General features: G+C 35.0%; 2 protein-coding genes across 23 annotated transcripts in view; both read left to right on the top strand.

The window, feature by feature from the left end:
- The window catches only part of LOC149900068 (tropomyosin-2), a 28,594-nt gene extending 24,051 nt beyond the window's left edge, over positions 1 to 4,543 (top strand). For 11 of the 20 annotated variants that reach the window (XM_090112908.1, XM_090112907.1, XM_090112905.1 and 8 more), the window contains one exon: positions 2,800 to 3,072. In XM_090112908.1, coding sequence (XP_089969034.1) covers positions 2,800 to 2,885 — 86 coding nt within the window. In that variant the 3' untranslated portion in view covers positions 2,886 to 3,072. Of the gene's footprint in view, positions 1 to 214; positions 1,391 to 1,796; positions 2,180 to 2,799; positions 3,073 to 3,585 lie in introns of those variants that run through there. The other 9 variants (XM_090112909.1, XM_090112903.1, XM_090112902.1 and 6 more) reach the window with 3 other exon arrangements.
- Positions 4,544 to 9,748: 5,205 nt separating this feature from the next.
- Positions 9,749 to 16,448, top strand: Tm2 (tropomyosin 2). Of its 3 annotated transcripts, none has more exons than XM_090112957.1 (7): positions 9,749 to 9,855; positions 12,729 to 12,895; positions 13,214 to 13,473; positions 13,999 to 14,116; positions 14,524 to 14,625; positions 14,826 to 15,003; positions 15,362 to 15,753. In XM_090112957.1, the coding sequence occupies exons 2-7, from the start codon at positions 12,782 to 12,784 to the stop codon at positions 15,442 to 15,444; spliced, it is 855 nt and encodes a 284-aa protein (XP_089969083.1). In that variant the 5' UTR covers positions 9,749 to 9,855; positions 12,729 to 12,781; the 3' UTR covers positions 15,445 to 15,753. The 3 variants fall into 3 exon arrangements, with proteins under 3 accessions (XP_089969083.1, XP_089969081.1, XP_089969082.1); XM_090112955.1 differs by lacking the exon at positions 15,362 to 15,753 and adding an exon at positions 16,259 to 16,448 and having other exon boundaries at positions 9,750 to 9,855; XM_090112956.1 differs by lacking the exons at positions 9,749 to 9,855; positions 15,362 to 15,753 and adding exons at positions 10,201 to 10,223; positions 16,259 to 16,448.
- Positions 16,449 to 17,087: the final 639 nt, after the last annotated feature.

Raw genomic sequence — 17,087 nt, 5'->3', positions numbered from 1 at the left:
TTTTGTTGTTTTTTTGCCTGTTTAGTTTATGTGAAGTATATGCAACTCGGAACATTTCTAGATTATAAACGTATACGTTTATCTTTTTTTATTTAATTGTGTTGCGTAGATTATTTTTTCTTTTAAATTATATTGGTTTTAACGAGTTGCGTATATTTCGCTAACGCTAATGTATGTGTTGTGTGACTCACCGTGGCCACATCGGAACTTGCAGACGATCTGGTGGCCGAGCGCGAAAAGAGCAAACTCCTGCAAGAGGAAATGGAGGCCACGCTCCACGATATCCAGAACATGTGAACACCTCGCCCTCGCCCGCCCGACTCACTGTTTATCGATGTCGATACTTTTCTCGCCCCTTCCCTAGCCGCCTCGAACTAAACGCCAACGTCAAACAAATGTCACCTGTCAAACCGAGGCTGTCAATTTGTAGGAATGGGCGAGAAACAACGTGTACATTATTTAATTCTCTTATTTATTGTCTCTTTCGATTTTCGTATTCTTAGCGTGTAGCGATTTTATATACGTGACAGAGTGAGGCGGGCGGGTGACTAGCTGTTAAAATGTAGTGTAATTGCCAGCCGCTTTTAATTTTACTATGATCGAGTGTTCGCTACGACACCACTGCCATGTGCAATTTTCGTACACAGCTAATTATTCTAATTATCGTTCGCCGATAGGTATCCTCATTTGTCTTAGTCATTCGCTCCGTATAAAGGCCGTAAGGATATTAGTGTTGTATGCGATTAAACGCTTGTATTTATAAGTTAAAGACATTCCATATCGTGGACCAATTTTTACACGTCTAAATTTTATAGCACAATGATGATTTTTAGCACGCGATTTGTATTAACATTCCCCATTTACGTTTGTAAGTGTAATTTAAAGTGCATACGAACTGACATCGAGGAGAGCTCAGAGCACTATTTTACGATCATGATTTTTTTATTTACTTAATTCTAGAAAAGAGATTAGATGTTTTTTATTTAATGAGTGATGGTAACAAGTAAAATGATATTTATATGAAATGCTTGATATGAAGAATTTGATATTCTATATTAATTCGAGAATGTTTCCTTCTTGTGTCATATTTCCATTTTGTTGTTAATCATCGAGCGATTCGATGAACGACGGCCATCTTTCTAGGAGTTTCGGAATCAGAGCTGGCAATACCCTCGGGTAGCGTCGCGTCACTCGCGGTCCGGGCGTTATTACATATTATGAGACTAAATTTAATGTATTAAAATTAATTTTTCAACCGATCGAGGGTAATCCGTCTTGAAAATGTTATCGATTTATGAATTGATAGATAATAAGTACGTGAGAAATAAATTAATGAGTTTAAGAGTATTCTAACACAAGTGTTTATAAATATATTATATTATTATTTTTAGTGTGTTGTTTTTTTACTAACATGTGTGCACCTTCTCTAACCCCTTCCGTCTCCACTAATTTTTAATATCGTTCCATCAGCTATGAAGGTTTTTGTCGATATCTGTTCTCATCTCACTTGTCAATAAATACGATAATAACTGAACGTGCGAACGAGTCGTCGAGTATCATTGGCCGTCATCGTTTAAACGTGAACTAGGAGCACGGGGCATGAAATGAGTGTCCGTAACGAAATGAGTCCAGACAGTGTTAACGCATGCCCTCCGAGGTCGTCGAGACGGTGAAGACGCGTGACGAGAGTAGAGAGCCCGCATGGCCCACGAGCCCCTCCCGGTCGCCCCCGGCACCCCCGGCATGGAGTCGCTAACACCCGCCCGGCGCCGCCTGACCGCCACCCACTGTCGCAGATGAACTGATCAACGAGAAGGAGCGGTTCAACGACATCGGCAACGACATCGACGACACCGCCGTGGAACTGATCCCGGGCGTGGAGATGACGGAGGGGCAGGCGGAGCGGCTGCGGCGCGCGCGCGAGCTGGCGCGCGAGCAGGCGCTCAGCAAGCCGCAGTACCACCAGCAGGCCGCGCCGCAGCCGCCGCCCAAGGAGCCCACGCCGCCGCCCGCCAAGGAGCCCACTCCCCCCCCGCCGCCGCCGCCCAAGGAGCCCACCCCTCCCCCCGCGCCCGCCCCGGAGCCCGAGCCGGCCCCGGCCGAGCCCGCCCCGGCCGAGCCCGCCCCGGCCGACCCTGCCCCGGCCGACCCGCCCGCCGAATAGACGCTATCGCTATTTTAAGAGATTGTATTTTACGATATTTAAATTAAATAAACGAAATAGCTGATGGAATAGTAGTTAACTCTCTGAGCATGCGTGTGGAGTGCGATCGAGCGAGTGAGCGTCTGACCGCGGCGGTCTTCACAGACGAGTCGGTCGCGAGCAAGGAGGTGCTGGCGGCGCTGGGCGACGAGCTGGACGGCGCGCTGGCGGAGCTCGGCCTGCCCGCCGCGTGGCGCGCCTGCGACCGCTGCCCTTGCTACCACTGACTACAAAACCGACCGAGTTTTACGCTTTTCATGTGCATTTAATACCAGTAAAATATTTTCACTCACACTCTAGACTCCTTTGAATTCAGAATTCACGAATTCGCATACGCATGGACGTTACGTCAGTATGATGTGCGAAACACGCATGGCTTCCGTAACGGACGACGACATGTAAGCATTATTTTAATATTTCTACGCGCTTCTGTATATTTCGCTCGACTAATTCGAAACTTGACTTGCAGATGTTTTTAAAATTGTATAAAGTGAATACAAAAATAGAGACTATTTGCTTTAGTAGTGTAGAGAAAATTATTTTCCTATGTAGTATCTTCAGTTGTACTTTTATTAACATACTCCTAATATATTTAGACGAGCTCGTCGCCGAGAAAGAGAAGTACAAGGACATCGGTGACGACCTGGACACGGCCTTCGTGGAGCTCATCCTTAAGGAATAAACTGGCGTGTACTCTGTGCACTAACGGACCAGTGTTCCGATGGTACCGCATTTGGGCACAACACCGCCCGCGTCAACTATGTATAGATTAACTTTATATTTTATAAATTGACAAAGTATTAACGTTATCCATAGATTTATGGTGGTATTTATTTTTCAACTACGTTAAATAAATAATTTATTATTTACCTACGCCGTTTTATTTCTACACTTTTTCAGACCATGTGCTGTAAGAAATCCCTTTTCAATCAGCATTTTGCACTATAAGTGTTATGTTTTTCATGCACATACCTTAATTGCAACTGCTTGTGTAGTTATTCGCTCTCTGCTTGTTATTTTCTTTTGCTAATTTGTAAAGAAAGTTATTTCAATTCAGCCAATAAATATATTAAGTAGATAGACATTGCATTTAGTTGAAGCTGGGTCAATTGATTATCAGTTTGGGAAGAGAAGTAAAAAATAATGATATCTGATACAATATGTTTGATTCTTATATTTAAAAATCATTGATCTAATGAAGATATTTATTTAATACTATACATTTCTACTGGATTGTAGAAATATATTAATGTATCAATTAAATTAATTAAAATCTGCGACTTATCAACTAATGTATTTAAAACTAATTGTTTCAATATTAATATAACTTAGCGTACTGGCTACTAACCATACTAACAATTAGTACTAACACTACTAAACAGATGAAGTTATTGAAGAAAGAAGTAAATACAAGGCGATCGCAGAGGAAGTGGATCAAACATTCGCAGATCTTTCTGGATATTAAACTGAACGCAACCATAAAGACCGCCATTTTAGAATGTGATGCAAAATGAGCGGGAAAATTTAAAGCTTTATGCACATGGCGGATAAAATGACATGTGACACTGTGATTGTAGTTTTCTTTTTAAATTGATTTGGGAAGCAATTAAATTGATTGAGGTGTGTAAATGTGATTTGAAATTAATTAAATTGATGACTTTTGAATAATTTTGGATGTTTAATATAAATTTATATTGCTTTTTATTATTAATGGAATCATCGGTTGCGGTTTTTATACCTATGTGTAACATTATTGCTCATTCCATGCAGCTGCTCCACTTCAAACTTTAAATAATTGTCTTTGAGTTAAAGATATGTAGCACTGCCGATTTTGTAATATAACTTCTTTATACTTACTCTAAATTATGGACTTTATCCTTCTGAGCGTGCTCACAAGCACTTAGTTTGCTATGAATTTTTCCCTTCTAGAGAAGCGCTATTTTTTTCTCGACGGAATGAGATGCGGTCTATACTTGCTGGATGTTTGTTAGAAATATGAAATAAACATATATTTGTATGACAAAGATGAAACAGAAAAAATATTCGTAAGGTTTATTCAAAGCGCATTCTTGTAAAATATTCCTGTAGGTAACTTGTAAGTTCTTAACAGTTGTTTTAGATATCGTTTTCCATGATAGTATTAATTTTATGGCTCGAATAAGGGGTTAATGTAAGAGGACATGAGGACAGGAATGACCCCTTTATAATATTGACTTTTCCAAGTTTACGTGTTTTATACAATACTCATATTGCTTAGTTTCGAATTAAGTAGCTTTTAATATCGACGAATGTAAAGCTTCGAATAATTTGATTAACTATGAATATATACGTTTTTCACAATATTTGCGTTTTATTATTTTGTAGGGTCAACCGGGGCAAATGCAACTAAAAAATAACAAGTTTCAAGTTTGATCGGTTGCAGTTATCTCCTTTTATATTTGGTCATTTATTTGACCCATTTATTGTTTTTTGTATTTATTCAAGATTATTTTAAACCAATCAAGCAATACAGTAGTCTTATAAATAACTGGTAGTGAGAATATTTCCTAAAATTGGTAGAAAAAGTTACATTAACCCCTAGTCGGGGGTAAATGCAACTAACTGCCATAGCTCTTCTTCTATTTCATATAAAACAACGAATATAGAATATATTTATGAGATTTCATGTTATTCATAGGATTTTGAACTGTATTACCGCGTAGCAAGGACTAGTTTTCAGAAAAAAACTTATTTTTCTGATTGTGGGGCAAATGCAACTATTTGTTAGAGAATTAGTGTGGGGAATGCAAAAAACTTATTCATCGATATTTTTTTATTATTCTGCGTGTGATTTGTATCGTACTATTGTGTATTAGATACGTAAATATATTATTATTAGTCTGTGGTATTAGGGAACTATTGCTAAAATAACGTTGCGATCGTAGATGGCGCCGCATTATTTAGAGGAAAAACTCATGTACTTTGATTTACCACTTTAAATCGCAACAAAAAAAAATTACAGTGCCCCTACCTACTAAGTCAATTTTAGTTTTTGGTCAGAAAAAATAATATTCTTTGTGTTAAATATTGTTAAAAACGTAAACCAAACAAAATACGTTTATTAGTTAATCAACCGTTTACTAAAAATTACTTGAACAATCACGGAACTATCCTACCTATCGTTTTTAGTTATATTCTTTAACCACGCTTTTTTATCTAATTTGAATTTTACTTATGAACCCGTCTCTGGGTATAATATCGAAGAAATAATCGATGGTTCTTCTTTAATTAATCATAAAGAAAGTATATTTTGACCACCAAGAAGGACATAATAAATTAAAAATATCGACACTGTCACATCACTAGTGTTTTTAGTTTCATACAAAAATATAAGGGACTATTGTAACTAACCTCACAGTTGCAATAACCCCACAGTGAAATTTTCATGAGGCAATTGTAACTGCATCAATAACATAAAATAGAGTCAACTAACGCATTAAAAATATAAATGAAATATGCTTAACGGCTTGTGATAATCGTGTCCAATCAAAAACACCTGCAAAAAATCACTCCTAAACAATTTTTTTGTCTGTAAAACTCGACACCTGTTTTTACGCACACCAACTTCAAAATAGCGGTTTGACAAAATGGCCTATCAATCAAATAGTTTTCATCGTAGTGGCACCATCTATTACTTGTAAGATTTATTAGTCGTTGAGGTATTGAATCATCGGTGGCGATATATTACAACAACTCTAATAAATTAGTTATGATAACTAGTTGCCATAGCCCCATAGTTGCATTTGCCCCGGTTGACCCTATATCCCTGAATCTATAGATATGCCAGAAAATCCCATTTTTTTAAATTAAGTTTACGTGATGTTGAATTGAGATATTAATTCCTCATTTTAATTTTTTTTTAAAGAAAAATTGAAGCAATTAAAAGTTGTAACATTAAATGTAAAACTATGATGCTTACAATCTGAATAATAAAAATTAATGAAATTAATTTGAAAAACAAAATATTGGTGAGCAATAAGTCTAGCCCTTGTCTAGCCTATTTCATACCTGAAACAGAGAAATAAGGCTGTCGGTTACTCTTAAGACCAGTGAAAGATTGTAAACGATTTCACAAAAATAACGCAAAATGCAGAACAATCCTCAACTTGAAAAGTTCACCTCGATTCTAATTCCGGCATTGAAACTGAAAGTAAGTCACAGAAGTGACTTTCATTAAGTATAACCTGCCCATGTGGAATGTGTTCAAATTTGATGAGGCATATTTATGCCTTTATTTTATTAAATAATTATACCATTCATTGAATGCATGAAATGTAAAAGTAAGAATACTACTACCTAGTTACTATCTACTATATTATAAATGATAACAGCTGATAGGAGTAAAGAAGTTAAAAAGAAGAACTCCAAAACTGTATTCGACCTTCCTATAAATATACTTATATTTAATACTAGCGGTTTTACCCGCGTTGCTCCGCTCCTGTAGGTCTTAGCGTGATGAATTGATGATATATATCTATAGCCTATAGCCTTCCTTGATTAATGGGCTATCTAACACCGAAAGAATTTTCAAATCGGACCTTAGATTAGCGCATTTAAACACACACATTTTTACATCGGAACTCAAGAACTCTACTGAACCGACTTAGGTAAATGATATTTGATTTGTTACATTTGTAGGTATATCCTGGGGATTGCGATAGGTAATAACTAAAAATTTGTAAAACATCATTTATTGATGTTTTTATAACCGGGCGAACATCTAGTTTTTCATAAAGTGGCAAAAAATTATCTACTAAAAGACAACAGACAGTTATATTTTACCTTGATACATTTGAAACTTTAAGAAGTATTGTAAAGGTATAACTAATTATCTCGTTTTTTTTTTTATCTATACCTATCTACATGTTCACACATCACTTGAAATGGCTTTCTCTTTACGGATTTGTAATAAATCATTCTTGATAATATTATCTTTCACACTTTCATCTAAGTACATATCTGCAAATTTTGGCAGAGGTTAGAAATAAATACAGATGTACAGTTTATATAAACTACCTATATCACTAGATAACATAAAGAATAGGTACTGGCTCAGACCAATTATTATTTTCACCTATAAGGGCCCTAACTACGACATAATAAAATATCTATGAAAATAAAAAGGTTCTAAAGATTATTACGTTTTAAACAGGTTCCTATCTTAGATGTCATACATTTTGCACAATGTCTAATTATTGGTTAGTAAATGACTACATTTCCATAATTAAGCAAGATTGCATTTTGAACGACATTTTGTAAACATGTCTTCCCTTACAGGATTTGTGACCAGCTGCAGCGCCCGGCCGTAGCTCACGAGGGTAGAGACTAAAGTTCAAATGACGCTCTTTGGTCGAAGCATTCATTATCATCAAATAATATTTTACATATTTAAAAAAAAAATATTCCTATTAACTAGTTAGTGATGTCAATTTCATAACTTTTTGCCTATTCACCAACAAGATGAACATCTATAATCTATATGATAAAAATGCATGTAGTTTAATCTAACTACAAGGTGTAATATTGGCGTTATGCACTTTGGAGCCCCTTAGAGCCACCATAAGTTGCACTCATGCCACCGCCGGTACTGCCAAGAAGTGCTCTACGTCCTAATCCAGTCCACTACAATCTATATCCTTGCTGAATTTCATCGAGATTATTTATAACTCGATTTCCGCCCGCGGCTTCGCCCGCGTTTGCAAAGGAAAACCCGCATAGTTCCCGTTCCCGTGGGATTTCCGGGATAAAAACTATCCTATGTGTTAATCCAAGTTACCCTCTATATGTGTGCTAAATTTCATTGTAATCGGTTCAGTAGTTTTTACGTGAAAGAGTAACAAACATCCATACATCCATACATCCATTCAAACTTTCGCATTTATATAATATTAGTAGGATAGAAATTGAACACTACCAGTAGAGGCAATTAGCCACTAGTATAAATTATATGTCTGAATTAAAATCCCACAAATACATACCTACCTATCTACTATTCTGTTCATAGTTACCAAGCTACTGGATAACATTTAATATACAATTAAAAATTACGCATATACCGAAAACATGCCTCATTTTATGATCCTGTAATCTGATGTATCATAAATGTTGTGTAGGAGTATTTAATGTTTGTTTTCTATTCTTTATTTAGTGCTAACTAGATGAAAGACGGACGATGATCTCAATGGCTGCTAAATATAGCTGTACTCTACGCAATGGTATTTGAGATTCTTTCAAACATTCCCATATCGATGTGAAAGCCGCGTACAGAAATAAATCGTAACAATAGCAAGAGAACAAGGATGACAAACTATAAACACCATATAAATAATCATTTACTGCTCTGCGTTGTCTAGGAAAATATTCACCATCGAAATGAAATATTAAACATAAAATGGACAAATAAATTTATTTCATTTCATTTCAATATACGTTTGCGATAAATTCGCGTAGGTACCAACCCCGGATAAAACGTATCCATTTCTGCATATTTATTTATTTATTACTTTATTGCTCTTAAAAATTACAAATTGAGACTTAAATCTAGGATACATTGTAACAAACGGCGGCCATATATCTATCTCTGCACAAAATTTCGTACAAATACGACCAGCTGTTTTAGTGAGTGCTCTCACACGTACATCCATACATTCTGACAAACTTCCGCATTTGTAATAACTAGTAGGATTAATTTTTAGTATTTGAATACAATGCGTCCAAAGTAATTTAAAATTTACAAGAAATGAAACATTTTAAAATTGTTTTATTCGTTGAATATAGGTAACAGTAGGATACATATTATATACATAACCACTTGAAAAATTTGCAGGAATAAAAAAGTTTAAAGTTAAACCTTAGAGTTAAAGGTAATGTTCTCACGTAAATATATCTATAATATCCAAATTTCTTTTATTTTTTACGTATTTTGAAGCTATAAGCCACATTGTTAAAATATCTTTAACACTGGGCGGGAAACTTAAATAGGTATAAAACAAACCAAGCAAGCATCCATTGGTAAATTGGTAATAGGATATCGTGTTCGGCGTCAAGCAGTCGCATTTTACTGCTGCTATTTCATTGAGTAGGTACCTACAAGTCAAATTAACCCTTCATATTTAAATTAAAGTAATGTAAAATAAAGTAAAGTTTTAGGGGCGTGAACTGCATTATTATTTACAAGGTTATAGGACTATAGGTGTCTCTTTACAACAGCTACGTACTTATTAGGGAAATATGCTCATCGATTTCAATGTCCAATGTGCACAAGCACTAATTGGATTTATTCTTGGTTAACATTGACCGTTACATGACCCGTTATTTGAATTTTAACTTGCTGCTAGAAGGGCCGATTGCAGCTGGTATGACCGATACACTTAGTTTTCTTTCGTTTCCTCTTACTGTAACATTTCCGAAAGAATGTTCGAAAGCAGATTTCCGTTAACGTCAGTTTGCATTGCAATAAATCCGATATCCGTAACCCATAGCTGCCATACACATACATGATAACCGTCTCGCGGATCGGAATCCTGAATTTTTGGCACCGAAAATAGCTGGGCGGGTGGCGCGGCTTCAGGGCGGGTTAGTGCGCGCCGCTCCGCCGTCTGAACCGCCCGTAGGTGAGTGAGCTGGATACCCACGGACCTCACGAACCCGACGGACCCAAGAGCCAACTATTTGGAGTCTTCAAGGGATAGTGCAGTGCAGTGGCGTATCCTAGCTTTGTGTTGAAATGTGATATTTAGTGTTAAAGTCTCGGATTACACTGCGCGGGCGTCTTTGCTGAAAATAGTGCGCGACGGTCGACCTATTTGCGGCCGTCCGATGTATTTATTTAGCGATATGGGAAAACTCGCCGTGGATTGTATTTTTAACGTGTGCCCCATTTTTTATAATTATTTAGGCCGTGGCAGGTGACAGTTGATTTACGAGATAGTTAATCTGGTAAAAATCACAATATTTAATAGAGCCACAATAAATATAACTTGTAAGTAAAGTTTTCAGTAACATAAATGACTGTGACACATACAGTAGATAATAATATTTTTTTGTAACCATTCTTTATAATTGTTTCTAATTAATTTTAACACCAAACTAGAACAAAATAACTTTATTAAAGAATCTATTGATTCGTATAAATTGTCATAGAGAACATTACTTTATTTTAAGTACAGCTGCAGAGTATTGTTTTTACAAAATTTATAACATAAAACACAATTTGTATTTTAAGACATATAATTAAGTCATATTACACTTAACATAAAAATAATCAATTAGTAACTTACAAAAAACATTCGTTTAGTTCATCGTTTTCGGTTTAGTTCATCGTTCTATATTTTTGATTTTTTTTATTAATGTATCTATCCTTGACATATTACACCAAATATTATTTTAATCGAAAAATACTTATCATACTGAATAATTAATTTAATGTAAAAATTTCCCGCATTCTATTTATTTTATGTTACTTAGCTAAAATATTGTAAGAGAACTAACTTGTAGCGTCTAGCTTGAAATATTATGTTTCAGTATTTTATAACATTATTATGATAACTGACACAAAAAATATACTTAAAAAATCCGCACTTTAACATTGTGAAAATATTAATGAAGACTGAAACCTTATACAATCTTCCACTGATTAGTTAAGCGTGCAAAGAGCACTGTTATGTAGCAGCTGTTTAGTTTTAAACAGCGATTTATTTCAGATACCAAACTGTAATATTTGACAGCCCGCCAAAAATAAAGCCGCGTCACACACGCGTTATTTTCGCAACACGAACGTTTCTGGACGTTTTAACGGATTTATACTGTTGACACAGAATACAAAATAGTAGCTAAACGCTACAGAACGGACACTCTCCGCCTCCCGCCAAAATTAAACTTACCTCACCCCCGCGCGATCAGACATAAAATGGGCCATATTTTTCTGCAAGGACGATACGCAACGAAGATTGACAACATTAATCAAATTGACTTAAAGTAATTTTATTATTTTGGATTTGTGATTATCGTTTTTCGTAGAAAATGGTTAGATATTGTGCTGTTTACGGATGTATTTCATCAGAAAAACGCGAATTTTTTTTTACGCTGGTCACAAATGTGCCAACCATAAAGCGTTAACACACACATTTGCAGTCTCTACAGTGTGACTGTCAAAACGATCATTTTGTATGGAGTGTCCGGGGTGTGCTGTTGACGTAACGGTTATATTTAATTTTTTTATCTTCTAAGTACTAAACTTATACGATAATTATACATAATACAGAATGCGGATACAAATAATTACATTATGACAAATATTTAGATAATAAAGGATTATACATTTTCATCATTTTGCTTTTGTTTGCTTATTTGTTTGTGTGTAACTTATAAATTAAATCATAGGAATTGAACATCGAAATATTTTACGAAGTGACAAATTATGGATAATTTATCTATAAAATATAAAATCTTATAACATATTTAACTTAACTTTAAACAAGACATAGTCAAAAAATATTATACATTTACAAACATAAAAATAACCTAGAAACAGTTTTATGAAACGTTCGCACAACTCAAAGTGGAATGTTAAACGGAAATTATAGGAAACAGTTAATATTTTAGAGATTAAAGGAAGCCTTATAACAACTATTCTCAGTAGGTAGATACCTACCTATTGTATAGCTAGATATAATTACGGGAGATTATCTCATCGCAGATGCAGACGGTCGAGTTGATGCGCAAGAAAATAATGTTTGTAATTATTGAGTTTTAATAAATTACGTTAATCTTGTAATGATATTAGTTACATATTGTTATAATGTACATCTTTGTTCTTTGTTGGTAGAGCTTGTAGTCACGCAATATAGATTTAATGCAAAATAAAACACAACAGATAATAATACATTTTTATTAAACAAAATTTTTACAATATTTGAAATAATTTCACTTTCACAAGATAAACTGAACTAGTCTATTAAATCTGCAGTTCTGCATATGGCTGGTTGGAACTCCGCCAAGTGTGAACAAATAGATATAAAAGTCGATCTATTCTTGCAATGTAGAAACTCAGATTCTGTAACTAATACGATTCGTCAGCTTTTACTACGGATATGCAAATACTTGGAATTGAAATATCGAGCAGATGAAAATTGTAATGGCCTTCACTCAGCATTGAGATTACGGATACCGGGCTCTAAATAGATTTACTTACAGCTTATCTACAATTCGTAGGAAAAGACGCTAATGGATTCGCTCTATTTACATTTAAATTTTCTAAAGAATAAAATACGGTATAAATTGACTACCAAATATAGTCTCGATATATCAAATAAGTGTTTAAACATTTCACGATACCTCCAACACAAAGCTAGGATAAGCGTAATAAGAAAGGTTGTCAGAGAAAATAATGCTGCCTTTCTCTGTACAATAAGTTTAGAAAAGTATGCTACACATTATTTTCTCTAAGTTAAATGAATTAAAATTAACAATCCAACTATACTTTCAGGTACAACTGGCGTATTTTTTGTGACCGAAAAGTAAAAAAACAAAGCAGCCACCATGGACGCGATCAAGAAGAAGATGCAGGCGATGAAGCTGGAGAAGGACAATGCCATGGACAAGGCTGACACCTGCGAGCAGCAGGCCAGGGACGCCAACCTCCGTGCCGAGAAGGTTAGTAATACAGGCCTGATAGTTTTTTCCAAGTTAAATATCGTTTTTTTGTAAATTTTGTTTTTGTGTGCATTGTACAATAAAGTGTTTTCTATCTATCTATCTACTTTTGAAAACCAGCAGTCAAACATTAACATAAATTACAACAAATACCTTAATATAAAGAATAATAAATATTATAGAACTCACGATACTATATAAATCTTTGTTTAAACCTTGTATAAAATGTAAAACCATGTATTTAGTATTTCTTCTTGATAAAAATGTTTAGTACGTGCAACAATTAAATCTTTACCATCAAAACGCACATCATTCCAGGTCAACGAGGAAGTCCGTGAACTCCAGAAGAAGCTCCTCCAGGTTGAAGAAGACTTGGCTCTCAACAAGAACAAGTTGGAGCAGGCCAACAAGGACCTGGAAGAGAAGGAGAAGCAGCTCACCGCTACCGAGGCGGAGGTGGCGGCCCTCAACAGGAAGGTGCAGCAGATTGAGGAGGACCTGGAGAAGTCAGAGGAGAGGTCCGGCACCGCCCAGCAGAAACTTCTGGAAGCACAACAGTCCGCTGATGAGAACAACCGGTTAGTATTTTTTAGAAATAATGAAAGCTTTCATCAGTTCGACAATAGTACCTAGTAGTAGTAATAGTAGTCCCTTGTACCTACCCAGTCAGTACAATTTCATTCAAAAGCAAATTCATTCAATGCCACTTCTATTAAGGGTTGATGAAGAAGGGAATTAATCAAAAATCTAAAAATTACTCGTCAGAAAATTAGTCTCGCAGAATATTAAAACAATATTTTCTATATTCTGATTTTACATTAGTTTTATAGGTTTGTAATATTGACAATATTATGTACTAGCGGTCCGCCCCGGCTTCGCCCGTGGTACATATTTACGTTTTCTTTACATAAAAACCATCCTCGTACTTCAAGGAATATAATAAAAAAAGAATTATCGAAATCGGTTCAGCCGTTCTCGAGTTATGCGCTTACCAACACATTTTGCGATTCATTTTTATATATAAGATTTCGTGTAACCGTGACACCGTTAACATTCATTACAAATTATTATGCATATTTTTAATAATAAATATTTATTCTCAGTATGTGCAAAGTGTTGGAGAACAGAGCACAGCAGGATGAGGAGCGTATGGACCAACTCACCAACCAGCTGAAGGAGGCCCGTCTCCTCGCTGAGGACGCTGACGGCAAATCCGATGAGGTGACTTATAAATACTGTTATTTAGAACTGTTTAAAACGGACAAAAGACAACCTAATTGAAATTAAAATTTATGAAATGAATAAGAAAATCTCGTAAAATTGTAGAGCATTTAAATAACTGGGTATTTAAATAGTAGCTGTTAACAACTTTATTGCCATAAGAATGAACGAGGATGTATGTCTTATCATTAACTGAGCTCTGTAAAAAAAACTTTAACTACTCTTTTAAGGTCAATCGTTCTCCAATTTTAACAAGTAAATGTCCATAGTCCAATGCTCCATAATGAATATTTTAGAATACATATTACAAATGGACAGAAATGACATATTTGATTTCGTTATAGTTTCGGTTTGATGACACAAAGAAGAAAGAAAATATTTTATGACAAATATTAATTATGTCTCAGGTATCCCGCAAACTGGCCTTCGTTGAAGACGAGCTTGAAGGAGCTGAAGACCGTGTCAAATCAGGTGACGCAAAGATTACAGAACTTGAGGAGGAATTGAAGGTAATAAACATTATCAATTATACCTACCATTACAATTTTATCAGTACATGTTCCAAATATTGTATAACTCTTAAGTTAAGCTTATACATATACAGTCATTACGTTTAACAACTTATTCTTCCACAAACATGTATCCAAAAGTTAGGTTAGGTAAAAAAATTCACAAGTAAAAACTTAAATGAATGTTCGTTACCCCACAGGTCGTAGGTAACTCCCTTAAATCACTGGAGGTCTCAGAAGAGAAGGCCAACCAGCGTGTAGAAGAATTCAAAAAGCAACTGAAGACCCTTACCATAAAACTGAAGGAAGCTGAAGCTCGTGCTGAATACGCAGAAAAGACCGTCAAGAAACTACAAAAGGAAGTCGACAGGCTCGAAGGTATGATCCAAACTAACACTAAAATACTCACACATCATAAATCATTTAAAAGAAGAATTATTATCTTTATACACGAAAGTAATCCAATTTAAATCACACTTAAAACTATTTCTTAAACAAACGAATCTAACGTGAGTGAGAATTTCAATAACACACTTAAAGAATTTTCTCTCTTCCTGAAATATTGTGTTGGGTGTTGAAGCAGTCAGTTATTAAGGAACACATTTACAAAATTACATTCTTCTGCTTCGAAACCCGACCAATAATAGCAGGTTAATAAAAGATCTAATAAGCTTACTTCTTTTACAGTCACTTGAACTAATTTCTTCACAAGCTGTCTAATAACAAAATTTTCCAGACGCGTTGTTCAACGACAAGGAGAAATACAAGGCGATATGTGCTGACCTGGACGGCACATTCGCCGAGTTGACAGGATACTAACTTCCCTTAGCACTTAGTATAAGACAGAACCGTCCTTTAGCTGTCTCCATATTAGACATTCGAAATTTAGCCTCTAAATTCTACTGCCCTAGATTTTACGTGTTTATTGGGAAGTCGTCATAATATGTTCTAGATCGCTAATAACATCTCTTTAATCCTAACCCCATCGATATTTAGAGGATTGTCTTTAACCTAGAAATAACGAATTCCGGACAATCCTTTAGAAATCGCCTTCATACAATAAACCTTGCTTTCTGTGTTGTGATTAATATGTCTTACGCTTTGCTGCTACCGTCGTGGACCAATGCTTCTAAGGTACATGTACTTTAAACTCTTAAATAAATGGTTAAAATAGTTATATAAATCGACATATTCATAAAATTAAGAGAATCTTTAAAAATAACTTAAAATTTAACAACATTAATCTTTCTTCTTTTTAACAGCGAACTATATAATATATATGTGTACTGATATTTTAAGATCGGTCACAAAATTCTTCCCAATTTATAACAAACAAAGAAGAGTCCAATAATGAATTCCTTATTCCTCAAGATGTAGATGTAGATCTACGTAATTTAATTTCTAGTATGTATTTGGGATTTATTAGTAGATGGGACCTATAAGATTTTAATTATCATAAAAAAAGAAACAATTAAATTACTTGCAGTATTTAGAACAGAAAATTAGCTTTGAACTCCTTTAAAAATCAATAGTCATGCAATTACTACGCAAAAGCTCATTCGTAGCAACCGTAGCACGTAGCACGTAACCCGCTACACCGTAGACCTAGTACTAACTTGATTGCACTCGACAGACGAGCTGGGAATCAACAAGGACAGATACAAGAGCCTCGCAGACGAGATGGACTCCACCTTCGCCGAATTGGCCGGATACTAAACACACAAGCAGCCGCGCTGCTACGAACTCTTCTACTCGTGATGTAATTTATTAATATTTATGTAAATTTATTTACGATTTTCAATAAAACTTATTTATAACATCTTGTTATGCGTTTCATTCAATTTGTTTTTGTTAATCCAAATATTGAGCGTATATTTTTTATCATAAATGCTATGTAAATTTACAAGTAGGTATCTGTATTTGGAAGATGGAATAAGGAAAGAAGAAAGAATCTGAATATTACAAGATCTGAATAAAAAGTCTAGGTATTTTATAAATAAATAAACATTTCTCTGTTGTAAAGTGTTTTTATTACTACTCTATAAAAATATTCATTTCAATATTTCTTTTACGAATTATAATATATTAATTGCTTACTCTTTAGAAGTATGTTACCTAACGACGACGAGTACCTACGACTAAGTAATTTAAAATAAGAGCATATTGGAAAGCCATACTTAAGATTTTCTTTTGAACCATTAATAAAATTAATGGAGGCAATTTTCTAAGAATATTGTAGGCGTACTAAAGAGTAAGGTCAGAACGAATTTATAGAACATTTATAGCATACAGTTGGGTTGGGCCTAGCAGTTAAATTCAATTAATGAAGAAATCATAAAACTCCAATTGAGCTCCCACCAGACGCCTAAATAAACCCCTAAATACGTCATTAGAACTTGAATGGGGACCGGAAGCTGCTCTGTCACATGTCAAATGACGATCTTCCGGTGGTATATGGTGTG

This window comes from Colias eurytheme, chromosome 19, assembly GCF_061535395.1.
Source record: "Colias eurytheme isolate Ceu_HAF_F1 chromosome 19, ilColEury1 Martin Lab GWU primary, whole genome shotgun sequence".
NCBI classification, from domain to species: domain Eukaryota; kingdom Metazoa; phylum Arthropoda; class Insecta; order Lepidoptera; family Pieridae; genus Colias; species Colias eurytheme.
This window is presented reverse-complemented; position numbering and strand designations above follow the sequence as displayed.